This window comes from Pyrgilauda ruficollis, unplaced genomic scaffold, assembly GCF_017590135.1.
Source record: "Pyrgilauda ruficollis isolate IOZ18807 unplaced genomic scaffold, ASM1759013v1 scaffold48, whole genome shotgun sequence".
Lineage (NCBI taxonomy): Eukaryota > Metazoa > Chordata > Aves > Passeriformes > Passeridae > Pyrgilauda > Pyrgilauda ruficollis.
The window spans coordinates 4,623,337-4,638,209 of NW_024526377.1; the positions used below are offsets into that span (position 1 = coordinate 4,623,337).

General features: G+C 61.6%; 2 protein-coding genes across 3 annotated transcripts; one reads left to right on the forward strand and one right to left on the reverse strand.

Annotated features, from left to right (window-relative positions):
* Positions 1 to 6: 6 nt before the first annotated feature.
* On the forward strand, positions 7 to 8,503 carry TINAGL1 (tubulointerstitial nephritis antigen like 1). 2 transcript variants are annotated; one of them, XM_041479471.1, is made up of 12 exons: positions 7 to 24; positions 712 to 1,034; positions 1,717 to 1,780; positions 3,374 to 3,466; positions 3,562 to 3,676; positions 4,892 to 5,015; positions 5,098 to 5,248; positions 6,052 to 6,235; positions 6,517 to 6,562; positions 6,983 to 7,106; positions 7,503 to 7,548; positions 7,669 to 8,503. In XM_041479471.1, exons 2-12 carry the CDS (start codon positions 722 to 724, stop codon positions 7,807 to 7,809), a joined length of 1,401 nt encoding a protein of 466 aa, XP_041335405.1. In that variant the 5' UTR covers positions 7 to 24; positions 712 to 721; the 3' UTR covers positions 7,810 to 8,503. The 2 variants fall into 2 exon arrangements, with proteins under 2 accessions (XP_041335405.1, XP_041335404.1); XM_041479470.1 differs by lacking the exon at positions 7 to 24 and adding an exon at positions 53 to 175.
* Positions 8,504 to 10,670: 2,167 nt separating this feature from the next.
* PEF1 (penta-EF-hand domain containing 1) lies at positions 10,671 to 13,147 on the reverse strand. Its single transcript, XM_041479479.1, has 3 exons — positions 12,580 to 13,147; positions 11,972 to 12,115; positions 10,671 to 11,478 (listed from the first exon to the last, which is right to left on the reverse strand). Exons 1-3 carry the CDS (start codon positions 12,752 to 12,754, stop codon positions 11,243 to 11,245), a joined length of 555 nt encoding a protein of 184 aa, XP_041335413.1. The 5' UTR covers positions 12,755 to 13,147; the 3' UTR covers positions 10,671 to 11,242.
* Positions 13,148 to 14,873: the final 1,726 nt, after the last annotated feature.

Consider the following 14,873-nt stretch of genomic DNA (forward strand, 5'->3'; position numbering starts at 1 on the left):
GCGGCGGAGCGGCGGGCGCGGCAGGTACGGCACGGGCTCGGGGGGGACGGGGTGGGGCTGGGGGGGTGCCAGGCAGGAGGAGAGACGGGGGTCCCGCCCCATGAGTTCCGTGAGAGATCCCAGCACTGGACCCTCCACTCCTCCTCCTGGGGTCTCTGCGCGGCGGGCGCGGCAGGTACGGCAGGGAACGGGGAGGGGATTCCACCCCGTGGGATCCCCGTGGGTTCCCAGGTCACCCTCCCCGCTTTATGGGGGTCCCGGGAGTCCCCACGCTGCAGGCGGGGTGGGCACGGCCGCGGGAGGGAGCCGGCAGGAGGTGGTCCTTCCCCGTGTGCCCCCGGATTGTCCCCACCGGCCCCTTTTGGGGTCCCCATCACCCCCCTGGACCCCGCGGGCTGAGACCTGGCAGCTCATGGCACTGCCCGCGGTGGCTTTGGGAACGGGCCCCGGGCAGACCCCCCGAGTGTCCCGGGGAGCCCCTTCCCCTGGGGGTTGGTTTTGGAGCCGGTGGTGAAGGGGTGGGTGGGCACGGGGCCCCTCCGAGGCCGGGATGTGCGGAGCTGGGGGAAAAGGGTGTTTTGGAGCTTGAGCTGCGTGGTCACAAGGGGAGTTACAAAACCGGAATGTTTTGAGGAGCCTGGGGAGGGCAGGGTGGGAGCAGCGCCCACCCCGCCGTGGGGCTGGCGTGCCCTCACTGCCCTCCCTCCGCAGGTGTGGGGACATGAGCGGGGACATGCGGGCCCTGCTGTGCCTCTGGCTGGTGGCCCAGGTGGCCCAGGTGGCCCTGTCCTCCCGGGTCCGCACCCGCCGGGAGCTGGGCCCCGGTTTGTACGAGCACGGCGTCTACGACGCGGGCGGCTCCTACTGCCAGCGGGGGGATGTCTGCTGCCACGGCCGCGACGACGCCTGCACCGTGCCCTACCACGACACCCTCTGCTACTGCGACCTCTTCTGCAACCGCACCGTGTCCGACTGCTGCCCCGACTTCTGGGAATACTGCCTGGGCATCCCGGCGCCTTTCCCCAAAGCCCCAGGTGAGGCGCTGGGGGTGATGCAGCCCTGGGGTGATGCTGCTGCTGCTGCTCCTCGGGGTGATGGATGTGGCGCCCCACGGTCCTGCCCTCACCGCAGAGCTGCTGCGGAGCTCTCAGAGCTGTGGGAACTCCTGCGGAGTGTCCGGGGTGGGGATGGACTTCCAGAAAAAGAGGTGTGGGAGCAGCCCGTGACCCCAGAGCCCGCTCCAGCAGCGCCTGCGGGCAGAGCAGGGACGTGAGGAGACGTGCGGGGACTCCATCCCAGCTTGCCCGGTCACGGCTGGGGCAGGCAGATGCTGGCCCTGGCTTAACCCTGCCGGCAGCTGGGGCGGCCGGGGACGAGGAGGGGGCACGGACAGCCCCCAGCTCCCAGCACAAGGCTCTCTCAGAAGTCCCTCCGGAGCAGAGCCAGCTCCCGGGCACAACCGGCCCCTTTATCCCTGTCCCGCCAGGCTGAGCACATTTAACCCTCCCGGCGCCGAGCCAGCCCCGCTCCCACCCTGCACCCACTGACCCCCAGCAGAATTTTGGGGTGCCAGGTTGCAGCCGGGCACCAGCCTGGATTTAAGAACCGCGTTGGTTTTCCCTTCGGTTTGCACCCCGGGGAATTTGGGGAGCTGGTGGGGACCCCCGGCAGATCCAAGCACTCACCAGGGGCTCTCCCATTCCCATTCCCACATAGGCTGTGCCCGTGCAGGACGCAATTATCCCATGGGAGCCACGTACCGGGAGAACTGCAACCTGTGGTGAGTGCATGCTGCGTGGGCACCTGCGGCATGTCACCGGCATGTCACCAGAGGAAGGTGTCGCCATCCCGCGGGCTCCTGGAAACCTCAGAGCGAGGCCCGAGCTGGGTGGTGGGAGCCGCTGCCAAAATGCCTTTGCTCCGACAAATTCGGAGCCAAGGGCCTTGAGCCGCTCCCAAGTTTCAGCGCATGCCTGCGTGGGAGCCGCTCGCCCCGGCGCTGCCCAGGGGGATTTTGGCCACGCTGGTCCCAGCCCAGCTTGCCCAAGCCTGACGGGACGCTCGGGCAACCGCGGCCGTTCCGTGCCAGCGGGCAGAGCCCCGGCCGTGCCGCCCGCTGGGCAGCTCCCGCAGCTCGCTGGGAATTAGCTGGGAATACTGGCGTTACCGTACTGGTATTACTGGCATGCGGAGGTGGGGGATTGGGGAACCTGCCGGCGCGAAGCTGCTGCAGACGAGGATTGCAGCCGGAGGGGCGATGCGGCAGATAAGCGGAAATCAAAGGCAGCGTCTGGGGCGTGTGCGAGGGCAGGGGCACGTGTGGGAACATGTGTGTGCGCCGGGGCTGCGGGTGAAAAGCCAGCCCGAGCCTCCCCACAGCTCTGGGGCAGCCTGGAGTTTCTCCGGGATGGTGGCACGGAGCGCTCAGGGATGGAGGGTGTCCCCGCTCCCGGGGGAATGTCAGTGTCCCCAAGCCACGCAGGTGGATGTGGCATCTCTGCTGTGGGGGAGTAGCACCAGGGAGGGGGCAAATCTCCCCTTCCAAACCCTCCTCCCCCACACGGGGTGTCTGGAGAACAGGAATTTCTGTAGCGTCACCCCCGCCCCTGTCCCGGGGTTCCCGCTGGGAGGGGGGGTGGCAGGGGACAAAACCCATGGCGGGGTGACACAGGGTGTGGGCACCCAGCTGGCGGCACCCTGAGGTGCTCCCAAGTCCCCAGGTGTCACCCAGAGCGCCGGGAGCGCTCAGGGATGGAAGGGGGAAGGCTGGAATCCAGGTGCTGCCGGCGGGATCGGGATGGGGGTGTCTGGCGGGACACGGCCTCGCTCAGCTCCATAAAAGGGAAATGTGCCGGGCAGGAGGGAGCATGCCAAGCATTGCTCACTGCACGGGGGGAGCACAGCCCGGGGCTCCCCAGGGGACCCGCCGCACCCCCAGAGCCCCCCCCGGCCCGGCTGTCCCCATGGAGTGACCTGGTCGCTGTGGGTCACCCATGGGGACACCCGGCCCCGACCCCCGGCCCTGGGCTGCTGTCCAAGCCCCCCTCTGATGTCTGCAGCCTTGGCAGCTTTTCAGCTGATTTTCTGTCCCATGGCCTGGCTGCCCTCGGGGCTCCTGCGGGGGCTGGGGCGGGGGGGGGGACAGCTCCCAGGGCCACCCAGAGGCCACACAGGGTCACCCAAAGGCCACTCAGGGTCACCCAGAGGGTCACCCACGGCTTCACCCCGCTATAAGGTGCCAATCTCTGGTGACCCCTGACAGAAGCAGCCCCTCGCCCCTCGCTGCATGCCCGGTTTGGTAGGGGCAGTGCCCACTCAGGGTCCCCCTGGTCACCCTGGGGACATCATTTCTCAGCCACTGTGCCCTCTGCAGCACCTGCGGGCCCGGCGGGCAGTGGCAGTGCGAGGACCACGCCTGCCTGATGGACGGGGAGCTGATCGACGCCGTCAACAGGGGCAATTACGGGTAAGGACCGGGCACCGCGAGGGTGGCACGGGGATGCCTCACCCCTCGGTGCTTTTTGGGGTAACCCCTGAGCCGTGTCCCCTCTTGCCACGCAGCTGGAGAGCCGCCAACTACAGCCAGTTCTGGGGGATGACCCTGGAGGACGGGATCCGGCACCGCCTGGGCACCTTCCGTCCCTCTCCCACCGTCATGAACATGAACGAGATGCACGTGAGTCCCCCCGGGGGGGAAACTGAGGCACGCCCAGTGATTCCCCATCGCTGGGAAGGGGCTCCCAGAGGCGGGGGGGAGGCAGGGCAGCCCTCGTGTTTGGAGACAGCAGCTCAGCAAATTCCCCCGGACAATCCCCGGGCTGCCAGTGTTGTTTTTTCCCCCCTCTCCTCCGTGCTCGTTTCCCATCGGAACGCCGGCCCCGCCGCTGCTGACTCAGCAGAGCCGCCTGCTCCCTTTCTTTGCCTCTGCCCGCACCCAAACCCAGGGTGGGCACCTCCCGGGGGTCTCTGGGGTGCTGGCAGAGCTTGGTGCATGCCCAGCCCCGCGCCCCGGAGCCCCAGGTTTAATTTTAGAGGCGCTTCCTGCGCTGGGAGAAGCCGGGCAGTTGTGGCCGTGTCCTCCCCAGGAAGGTCGGGGCGGGGGCACTGTCCCCGCTCCAGGGAGGAAAGGCAGGGCCAGAGGCCACCGTGAGGAGCTGTGTCACCCAGAGCTGTGCCCTCGGGGGGGCCACCGAGGGCCCTGCTGGGCTCCGGGGTGGGACACTCGGTGCTGGTGCTTTCTAAGGAGTTGCTGGGGCTGTGGAGCCCAAATTTAGGGGAAATTGAGGGGTGGGGCCTTTCTGGGATAAAGGAGAACCCAAATCTTTGTCACTCAGGGTGATGTCCCTGTCCTGAGGGGTCTCACAATGAGGCTGGGGGGACACAAAACCTGGGGGGGGACACTGCTCAGAGGATGGCTGGGGTGGCAGGAGGAGGAGCAGGGGTCCCACAGTGGAGCTGGAGACACTAGAGCTGGCTGGGGACCATCTCAGAGGATGGCTGGGGGGGCAGGAGGAGGACCAGGGGTCCCACAGTGAGGCTGGGGATACCAAAGCTGTCTGGGGACCCTGCTCAGAGGATGGCTGGGGTGGCAGGAGGAGGAGCAGGGGTCCCACAGTGGAGCTGGGGGACACCAAAACTATCTGGGGACCATCTCAGAGGATGGCTGGGGTGGCAGGAGGAGCTGGGGGGTCCCGGCAATGAGGCTGGGGGGACACAAAACCTGGGTGGGGACACTGCTCAGAGGATGGCTGGGATGGCAGGAGGAGGACCAGGGGTCCCACAGTGGAGCTGGAGACACTAGAGCTGGCTGGGGACCATCTCAGAGGATGGCTGGGGTGGCAGGAGGAGCTGGGGGGTCCCGGTGGGCTGAGCCCCCCGCTCTGCCCCGCAGATGAACATGGACTCCAACGAGGTGCTGCCACGTCACTTCGACGCCGCTGCGAAGTGGCCCGGGATGATCCACGAGCCCCTGGACCAGGGGAACTGCGCCGGCTCCTGGGCCTTCTCCACGGCCGGTGAGGGCGGCGGGGCGGGCTGGGCGGGGACAGCGGGGACAGGGACGGAGCCGCCTCCCCCTGACCCGCCGCTCCTCCCCAGCCGTGGCCTCGGACCGCATCTCCATCCACTCCATGGGACACATGACCCCCGCGCTGTCCCCGCAAAACCTCCTGTCCTGTGACACCCGCAACCAGCGCGGCTGCAGCGGGGGGCGCCTGGACGGAGCCTGGTGGTACCTGCGCAGGAGGGGGTGAGTGCGGGGGGGATAATGGAATCATGGGATAATGGGATCATGGGATGGGATCATGGGATGGGATCCTGGGATGGGATGGGATCCATGGGATGGGATGGGATCCATGGGATGGGATGGGGCAGGGTGTTATGGGAAAGATGAAATGGGAATGGGACAGAATCTGATGGGATAGGATGGGATGGGACAGGATGATATAGGACAAGATGATATGAGACAAGAGGATATGGGATGGGAGAGAATTGGGTGGGGTGGAACACGATGGAATGGGAATGGGATAGGACAGGCTGGGGATGGGATATTGGGATGGGATGGGGTAGGATAGGACGGGGTGGGGTGGGGGACAGGGAAAAAAGGGGGTTTGGGGCTCTGGTCACGTGGGGAGAGCCCAGGAGATCCCCATGCTCATGCTGTGCCTTGGACAGGTGGGGAATGAGGGCTGCCAGGGCAGGATGGACAGTGGGGTTTGGGATTGGGATGGGAATGGGGTTTGGGATCAGGATGGAGAGTAGGGTTTGGGATTGGGGTGGGAGTGGGGTTTGGGATCGGGATGGGAGGGGGGATCACAGTGGGATGGGAGTGGGGTTTGGGGTGAAGATGGAAGTGGGGATTGGGATGGGGATGAGAGTGGGTTTTGGGATGGGAATGAAAGAGGGATTTGGTGTGGGGATGGAGAGTGTGTTCGGTATGTGGATGGGATTGGGATGGGGCAGGAAGTTTTGTTTGGGATAGGGATGGGAGTGGGCTTTGGGATGAGGATGGAGCCGGTCCCTCCCCTCCTACACCCCTGTCCCTGCGCGCAGGGTGGTGACAGACGAGTGCTACCCGTTCACGAGCCAGGAGAGCCAGCCGGCGGCTCCGCCCTGCATGATGCACAGCCGCTCCACGGGCCGGGGCAAGCGACAGGCGACAGCGCGGTGCCCCAACCCCCAGACCCACTCCAACGAGATCTACCAGTCCACCCCCGCCTACCGCCTCTCCTCCAGCGTGAGCGCCGGGCCGGGAGCCCTTGGGAGCGGGGAGAGGGAGCGGGAAGGGGCTTGGCTCGGGCTGCTTTACCTGGGAAAACCGAGGTTGGGAATGCGGCTGGGAAAACCCCGCTGCGGAGCCCGCGGGGAGCGGCTGCTCCGCCCGGCCCCTCCACGGCAGCCGCCTGTGGGTGCTGGAGCAGCTCTGCTGCATCCCTGGGGGTGGGGAGGGCAGTGCCGGGGGTCCCGGCACCCCTGCCACCCGCTGCCACCCGCTGCCACCCTGTTCTGTGCTTGCAGGAGAAGGAGATCATGAAGGAGCTGCTGGAGAACGGCCCCGTGCAAGGTACAGAGCTGGCGGGGGCACCCCTCTGTGCGCCCCAAAAGATTGGGGGAACAAAGTAAGGGGGGGAAAACCGCTCTGTCCGTGCTAGGGGAGCTGTCGTGGCAGCCAGAACCCCCCTCAGCTGCTCCCCGTGCGTGCCCGGGCAGCGCTGCCCCGGTGCCCGTCACGCTGCCCACCCCAGCGGGCACCGCGGGTTGCTCATTAACTCCTGAGATTTAATCACCGTCTTGGCAGCTGCGTTTGTTTTACTTTATTTTCGCTTTTTGAAACCTCCTCGGAGTGCTGTTGAGTGGCCCCGGGGAGGATCCGGCTGCCGCCTTCCCTCCCGCTGGAAATGCGATGCCCCCGCGCCCGGGGGGACACGGAGCCCTTCCCTGGCGACAGTGGCAGTGTCCCCAAACCCTGTCGCCCTCCCCGCAGCCATCCTGGAGGTGCACGAGGATTTCTTCATGTACAAGAGCGGGATCTACCGGCACACGCCCGTGGCCGAGGGGAAGGGGCCGAACCACCAGAGACACGGGACCCACTCGGTGAAAATCACCGGGTACGCGTGGGGGTGGCCCGGGGGGCTCAGAGGGTTGGTCAGGGTGGGAAAAATATTCCCTTTCAGTGTCCCCGAGCTGGGGAAGGAAGCAAGGAAGGGAATGGTGGCACAAGTGGCACGAGTGCGGTGCTCAGCACCCTGGAAGAGGGGGGGTTTGGAGGTACAGACCCCCGGGGCGGGGGGGATCTGTCCTGTGCCGGTGTTTCCTTCCTCCTGCCGTGGCTAAATATTCCTGCCCCTATTCCGGGAGCGGATGTCCCAACCTCGGCCTGGCCCTGGGGAGGTGCCGGGGGCAGGAAATGAGCAGAGTCAGCCCCCCCCAATCCCCCACGGTGGGGGGACCCCAGAGTCTGGGGGTGCTTGGGGACCCCTCCTCACTGTCCTGTCCCGCTGCAGGTGGGGAGAGGAGCAGCTGCCTGATGGCCAGACCCAAAAATACTGGGTGAGTTTGGGGAGGGGGGCTCAGCCATGGGGTGCTGCCGCTTCCCCTCGCCCGTGTGGGGTCCGGCTTGGTTTTGTGGGGGGGTCACCGCGCTGAGCGTGTCCCCTGTCCTCTCTGCAGACGGCGGCCAACTCGTGGGGCACGGCGTGGGGCGAGGGCGGCCACTTTCGCATCGCCCGCGGCGTCAACGAGTGCGAGGTGGAGACTTTCGTGGTGGGGGTTTGGGGCCGCGTCAGCATGGAGGACATGCCCCACAAGTGAGCCCCCCGATGTCCCTGTCCCCAGCGCGGCCCCGCAGTCGCAGCACGGCGGGCGGGGGGCTGGCGCTGTCACCTGTGTCCCCTGGCCGGGGGCTGCGTGTCCCCGCTGTGCTGACGCAGCGGCTGGGGGCAGTGGGGCGTGCGACGGGGGGTGCCCCGGGGGCTGCTCCCGTCTCCCATGGGATTTACCCGCTAATCCCCCCGCCCCGGGCTCGGCTGGGCTGCGGTGGTGGCGGGGGGCTCTTCAAAGGCAGCTGCACCTCCCCATCCCGGCTGGGGCTGTGGGATTTTCCCCCTTTTCCCAATGGGGGGACCCCCATATTCCTGCCCCTCCCGTCCTGGCCCCAGCAGCTCCCCCCAGCAGGGCGGTTCTGGAGCTGGGGGGGGGTGAAATAATCCAGCGGGGGGGTCCCCTGAGCCCCCAGGGCTGGGTGTCGCCAGGATGGGGTCCCCACCGTCCCCCTCCAGCCCGTCCCTATGGTGCTATGGCCCTGCCACCCCCCCGGGGGACAGCAGGGACAAGGGAGGGCTCAGCCCCGTGGTGTCCCCCTCCTGGGGGGGCCACAAGTGGGGTCCACGCAGCCAGCACAGCCCAGGAACTCCCCCTCCACCCCAACCAAAGGGCTGTACTTTTAAGACTTTTTGTATTTATTTTGCTTTTTATTGTTTGTAAATAAAGTTATGGAAGCCTCAGAGCTCAGAGGGTGGACTCAGTGCTCCGAGGGGGACACGTGGCCCTTGTCACCCCCGTCTGGGGGGCCCAGGGTGGCCTCGGGAAGGGCTGGGGGGTGAGATAAGGCCCCGCTCATTGTCCACCTTCCGGCCACGGCCAGCTGTGTCACCGCGGCCAGCTGTGCCACCACGGCCAGCTGTGCCACCGCACCCGGCTGTGCCACCACCGCCGGGTATGGCCACCACAGCCACCGTGCGGCTGGGTGTGCCACCGCGGCCAATGTGCCACCACAGTGAGATGTGCCACCACATCCACGCGTGTCCCCACAGCCCCCGTGTCCCCGCGCCATGCCTGGGGTGGCGCTGGGGCTGCTGTCGCCTTTTCCAAAGGCCTGCACTCCCGGCGGTCCCTGTCCCTTTCCATGTCCCCTCCCTCGGTCCCCCCCGCAGGGCGACACTCACAGGGCGGAGGGCGCTGCCACCTGGTGGTTGCTGCCCGCAACTGCAGGGACTGGCGCATATATATTTATAGATTTAAAAAAACATGTAAAAATATCTCTGTTATGTACAGATAGAGATATAGGTGAGTACAGATATGTCTTTATATGTGTAAATATAGATATATTTATATATACAGGTGCCTGTTTGTTTACAGACATGAACGCCACCGCATATCTATATCTATATCTATATCTAATCTATATCTATATCTATATCTATATCTATATCTATATCTATATCTATATCTATATCTATATCTATATCTATATCTATATCTATATCTATATCTATATCTATATCTATATCTATATCTATATCTATATCTATATCTATATCTATATCTATATCATCTATATCTATATCTATATCTATATCTATATATCTATCTATATATCTATATCAATATATATATATCTGTGTTTATATATACCTGTATATTTATATATATATATATGCAAAAACCACCCTGTATATATTATTATATGTGTATATATGTACATGTAACCACACCCGTTTAATAGATATAATATATAACATATAATATATTTTAGATATAATATCTAAATTTATCTAGATTTAATAGGTATAATATATAACATATATTTTAGATATATAATATACATATAAATATTATACATATAATGTATGTTATATATGTATATTATATATCTAAAATATATATTATATATAATTTATATATGTTTATATTATATACAATATATATTATATATATATAATATATAAAACATGTGTGTCTATTTATATATACATGTGTGTATATATATATATGTATATATAAACACATGCCTATACCTATTTATATGTATATATACATGTAAAGTTTTTTATATGTTTATGTGTATCTATATATATGTACACGTATGTATATATATATATATTTAAAAAGCCAGTATATATATTTATATGTGAAAATATGCATGTATACACAACTATATATATGTGTGTGTATACATATATATATATATATATATGTATACACACACACACACATATATATATATATATGCTACATGCAGGTACATGTTTTTATACATATTTATATGTATTTATTTTATTTTAAATATATATTTTACAGATATGCATTTTATATTTATATATACATATACATAAAGCATATAAAATATATCTAAAACACATATAAATACATATATGTGTGTATAAAATATATCAAATACATCTATAAAATATATCTTTATATATGTATTTACAGCCCCAACCTCTCTGCCTCAAGCCCAAGCAGGGCTGAGCTCTGACTCAACAGAAATATTGGAAATGCTCAGGGGAAAATATCCTCGGAATGCTCGGGGATGGTTGGGAACAGCCAGTCCTGCCCGGGGCTGGAAAACACCGAGCTTGGGCTCTTCCTTCTGATCTCAGACCTTTTAACCTTTGATTCCCTAAGAATTCCTCCCAATCTTTGGAGATTCCTCAGGGTAAATTCCACGCTCATCACTTGGGGAGAAAATTCCAGCATTGATGGGATTTTTCTGCGCCTCAGGAGCCCCCCCCCCAGTCCTTTATTTTCTATAGTTGGACATGAAATTCCTAAGAATTGATTTTAGGGAATGGTATCCAGCCTTGGGACGTGTCCCCTGGTGCCACCACACGGGACAGGAGGCACCTGCTGTCCCCTGGAGCCCCCCCTGCACACAGAGACCACAGAGCAGCCGGAGCACAACACATTTTATTCCAAAGCTGGAAAAATTGAGCTCTAAACTTTGTCAGGATTTGGCTTCAGGATTGGCAACAGCGAGGGGACGATCCCATGGGGCTGCAGCAGCACATCCCATTCCAGCAGATCCCGGAAAAGCAGGGATGAGACCCCCAGGAAAGCACTCCCAGGGTGGGATGTGCTCCCAGGGCACTCAGGGAGGGAAGGAAGGAGCTTTGTCCTCACTTTTCCCCTTTCCTGCTGCTTCCAAACCCAAGGCTCAGCTTTTCCTCCCCAAAACGGGGATGCTCTGCTGCAGGCACCTCGGGATGAAGCTGGAATTTGGGGCTGGCACGGGATCTAAGCTGCTTTGGCTGTCCCAGTTTGGCGCGGGATTCACCCTGACTCCCACAGATTGGACACAAAGAATCCAAGCCAGGAAAACCCCAGCAGGATTTGGGGTGATCAAGCCGGAAATTTGGCCCCGGAGAGGAACCCTCAGAGGGGCTCAGCCACATCCAGCGGAGAGGATGAGGATGGCTGAAGCTCCTGGAGAGCTCCAGAATTCCCAGCCTTTGGAGGGGGGATGTCAGAGCATCCGGGTCACCACCATGGTGAGGAAATCCTCGTAGCTGAGGCGGACGTTTCCCACCATGGCCGTGTCCTTCTCCCGGAAGGCGTCGGTGAGGCTCTGCAGCTGCATGCAGATGTGGATGAACCGGTCCAGTTGGATACTGGGATTGGGATTGGGGGAACGCTGGGCGTACCGGGCCAGCAGCAGCTGGCTGAACTGGGGGCTCAGGTTGTAGCCCATCTGGGAGAAAGCTGGGAGCAAGGAAAATTTGGATTGAACCTTCCCAAAGGGAGGGGGAGTGGCTGTGTGCTCCTCCCCCACGTCCCACATACTCCATCTCCCACTCCCACCACCCTTCCCACCCTTCCCACTCAGGGTGTGCACGGGCAGGGCTCTCCAGAGGAATCAAACCACAAATTCCAGGCATTTTTCCCTTTTACACACACCCAGGAGCTCCTCCCAAAAAACAGGTTCCAGCCACTTATCGTTGAGGGGGAATTCTGGGCTTCCTGAAGGAACTTTGTGCCCCACCCTTGCTGCAGCTCATCACCTCCTGTCCCCTGGGAAGCTCCTGCTTTATCCCATGGACAATTCCCAAGGAAGCACCCCAGGAGCTCAGAGCCCCCCAGCTCGGCTGCAGCGACAACTCCAGGAGGAATTCCAGTTTCCAGCTGGGAACAGAGCCTGGCAGTGGCTGTGGGGGGGTCGGGACGGGCCAGGCTGGTGGCTGTGGCCCTCACCCACCTTGCTGGAGCTCGCTGAAGCTGATGGAGCCGGACTGATCCCGGTCATACTGCTGGAAGAGGCTCCTCCACTGCTGGATGAAGCGCAGCAGGGCGGAGAAGCCGTAGACGTCGATGCGCCCCGACCGCGTCTTGTCAAACATGTCTGGGCAGGGAGGAGCAGGAACAGGGCAGGGAGGAGTGGGAAAGCTGCAGAAACTTCCAGGGAGCTCAGGATCCACGCCATGGCTCCCTGGAGTCCTGCTCTGATCCCAAAAATCCCCCTCGCCAGGACTGCGACCGACTGGGACCACTCAAGGCTGGTAAGAAACGGCACCAAAAGCTGAGGCTGGGGCAAGCTTTGGGTCAGTCTCTGCATTTTTTGGGCTTTCCTCCCTTTCCTCCCTGTCCTTCTGGGATCTGGGGCTTGTGCAGAGCTGGGATTTCCTTTCCCAAGCAGGATTTTGGGCCCTTCACTCATGTCCTGCACCACTGGGAGCTGCTTGGTTTGCCCAGCTGTGGCTCCAGCCAGGAGCGATGCCCAGGGAAAAGGGGAATTCTGCCAGGATGGGCTTCACCCCAAATCCAACCAAACCACATCAGAAGAGGGGAAGGAGATCCCAAACTCACTGATCATGAGCAGACAGGTCTCATCGTTGAACGAGGACCAGTTGTTGTTGACCAGAGCCTGCTTCAGCTCCTTGATGGAGATGAACCCGCTGTGATCCGTATCCACCGTCTGGAACCAGGAAAACGCCTCGGGATCCACCCCTGGGGGGGCATTCCCTGCGCGGGGAGAGGCCATCGGAGCTGTCACCTTCCCCTCGGACAGGCCACGGGCTGGGGGTGGCTCCCAGAGCCGGGCAGAGCTTCTCCTCCCACGGTTTTACAGCCCGGTAAAATCCCGGGAGAACGGGGCAGGAAGGGCTGGGATGGGCACGGAGCGGCTGGAGCCGGGAATGGGCTGGGAACCAGAGCCCGGCGGAGCTCTGGGATGGAGAGGGAGCCCCGGTGCTGCCCCACAAACCCGGCAGCACCGGGAGACGGGTGTGGGGTGAAAGTTTTAGGGCTGCCTGGCACTTCCTCTTCCTCCTCTTTCTTCTTTCCCTCCTCCTCTTCCTTCTCCTCCTCCTCCAGGATTTCAAAATAATAAACCGGGAATTTCATTCTCGTGGTGGCTTCTGCTGAGCTGGGGACCCCCTCAACCCCCACCCGCACACCGGGGTGGGGACCCCATCACTCCCCATCTCTGTCCCGGGTACCGCGGCAGGGAGACCCCAGACTCACCTCCCGGGGCCGGCCCGCCGTAGGGCCCGGGCTGGGGGCTGCCGTAGGGGCCGCCGTAGGGACCCCCGGGCGGGGGCTGCCCGTAGGGTCCCGGGGGTGGCCCCCCGCCGTAGGGACCCCCGGGCGGGGGCTGTCCGTAGGGTCCCGGGGGTGGCCCCCCGCCGTAGGGAGCCCCGGGCGGGGGCTGCCCGTAGGGTCCCGGGGGTGGCCCCCCGCGTCGGGCTCCCTGCCTTCGCTCCCACTCCTCCGCTCCCGGTCCCAGTCCCAGTCCCAGACTCAGTCCCAGTTCCCCGCCGCCGCTCCTTGTCCTCGTCCCGGTCCCGGTCCCGGTCCCGGTCCCGGTCCCGATCCCGGTCCCGGTCCCGGTCCCATTCCCGCACCTGCCCCGGGTACGCCATAGTGGATCTTCCGCCCCGGCCACGCCCAGATGACGTCACATGAATAATAGTCACACATTGGGTGCGCTGGGAAGTCCCGGTCACAATCCGGATCCCGGTCACAGTCCCGCTCCCGGTCACAGTCCGGATCCCGCTCCCTGGTCCCCGGCGCCGCTCCGGGTTCCGGTCCCGCTCTCCGTTCCCACTCTCCGCTGCCTCTCCAGTCCCGCCCCCCGGTCCCCATTCCCCGCCCCCCGGTCCCGGTCGGGCTCCCTGCCTTCGCTCCCACTCCTCCGCTCCCGGTCCCAGTCCCAGTCCCAGACTCAGTCCCAGTTCCCCGCCGCCGCTCCTTGTCCTCGTCCCGGTCCCGGTCCCGGTCCCGGTCCCGGTCCCGATCCCGGTCCCGGTCCCATTCCCGCACCTGCCCCGGGTACGCCATAGTGGATCTTCCGCCCCGGTCACGCCCAGATTACGTCACATTAATAATAGTCACACATTGGGTACGGTGGGAAATGACCACGCCCCTGGGCGGGGCGGAGGCGGAGCGGTGACGCGCGGGAAGCGCGCGCCCGAGGGGGCCTTAAAGCGGCAACGGCGCCTGGGAGCGGTGGGGCCCACCGGGAGGGGATAGCATCGGGAGCTGCCCGGGAGCGGGGCTGGAATTCCCCGGGAGCTCATCCTGGATCAGTCTGGGAGTGCGGCTGGGATCAGCCTGGGAATGGGGCTGGAATTCCCCGGGAGCTCAGCCGGGATCTGCCCGGGAATGGGGTGGTGACCCCACAAAATGCGGGCTGGGATTCCCCTGGCAGCAGGACCGAGATCCCTCCAGGAGCAGGGCTGGGATGGCAGTCTGGGTTTCCCAGGAATCCCAGGCATGATCCAAGAGCAGGGCTGGGGGCAGCCTGAGTAGGGCTGGAATCCCCACAAGACCACGGGAATTCGTTTGGGATTCCTCCAGAGGCAAGGCTGGGATCCCACCCTATCACAGATCTCCTGGGACCGGGGCTGGGATGTGCTGGGATGAGAATGGGACCTCCCCAGGAATGGCGCTGGGAAACCCCCAGATCACGGCTGGGATTGCCCCTGAGACAGCGCCAGCATCCCCTGGAATCAGAACTGGGACACGTCATCAGTCCCAGGGTCACAGGGAGCTCAGGGTCACCGTGTCCCCAACCAGAGTGGCCTCAGAACTGGTTCGAGCAACATCCCTCGGTGACAGGCTGGGGACGGGGCTGGGGACAGGCTGGGGACAGGGCTGGG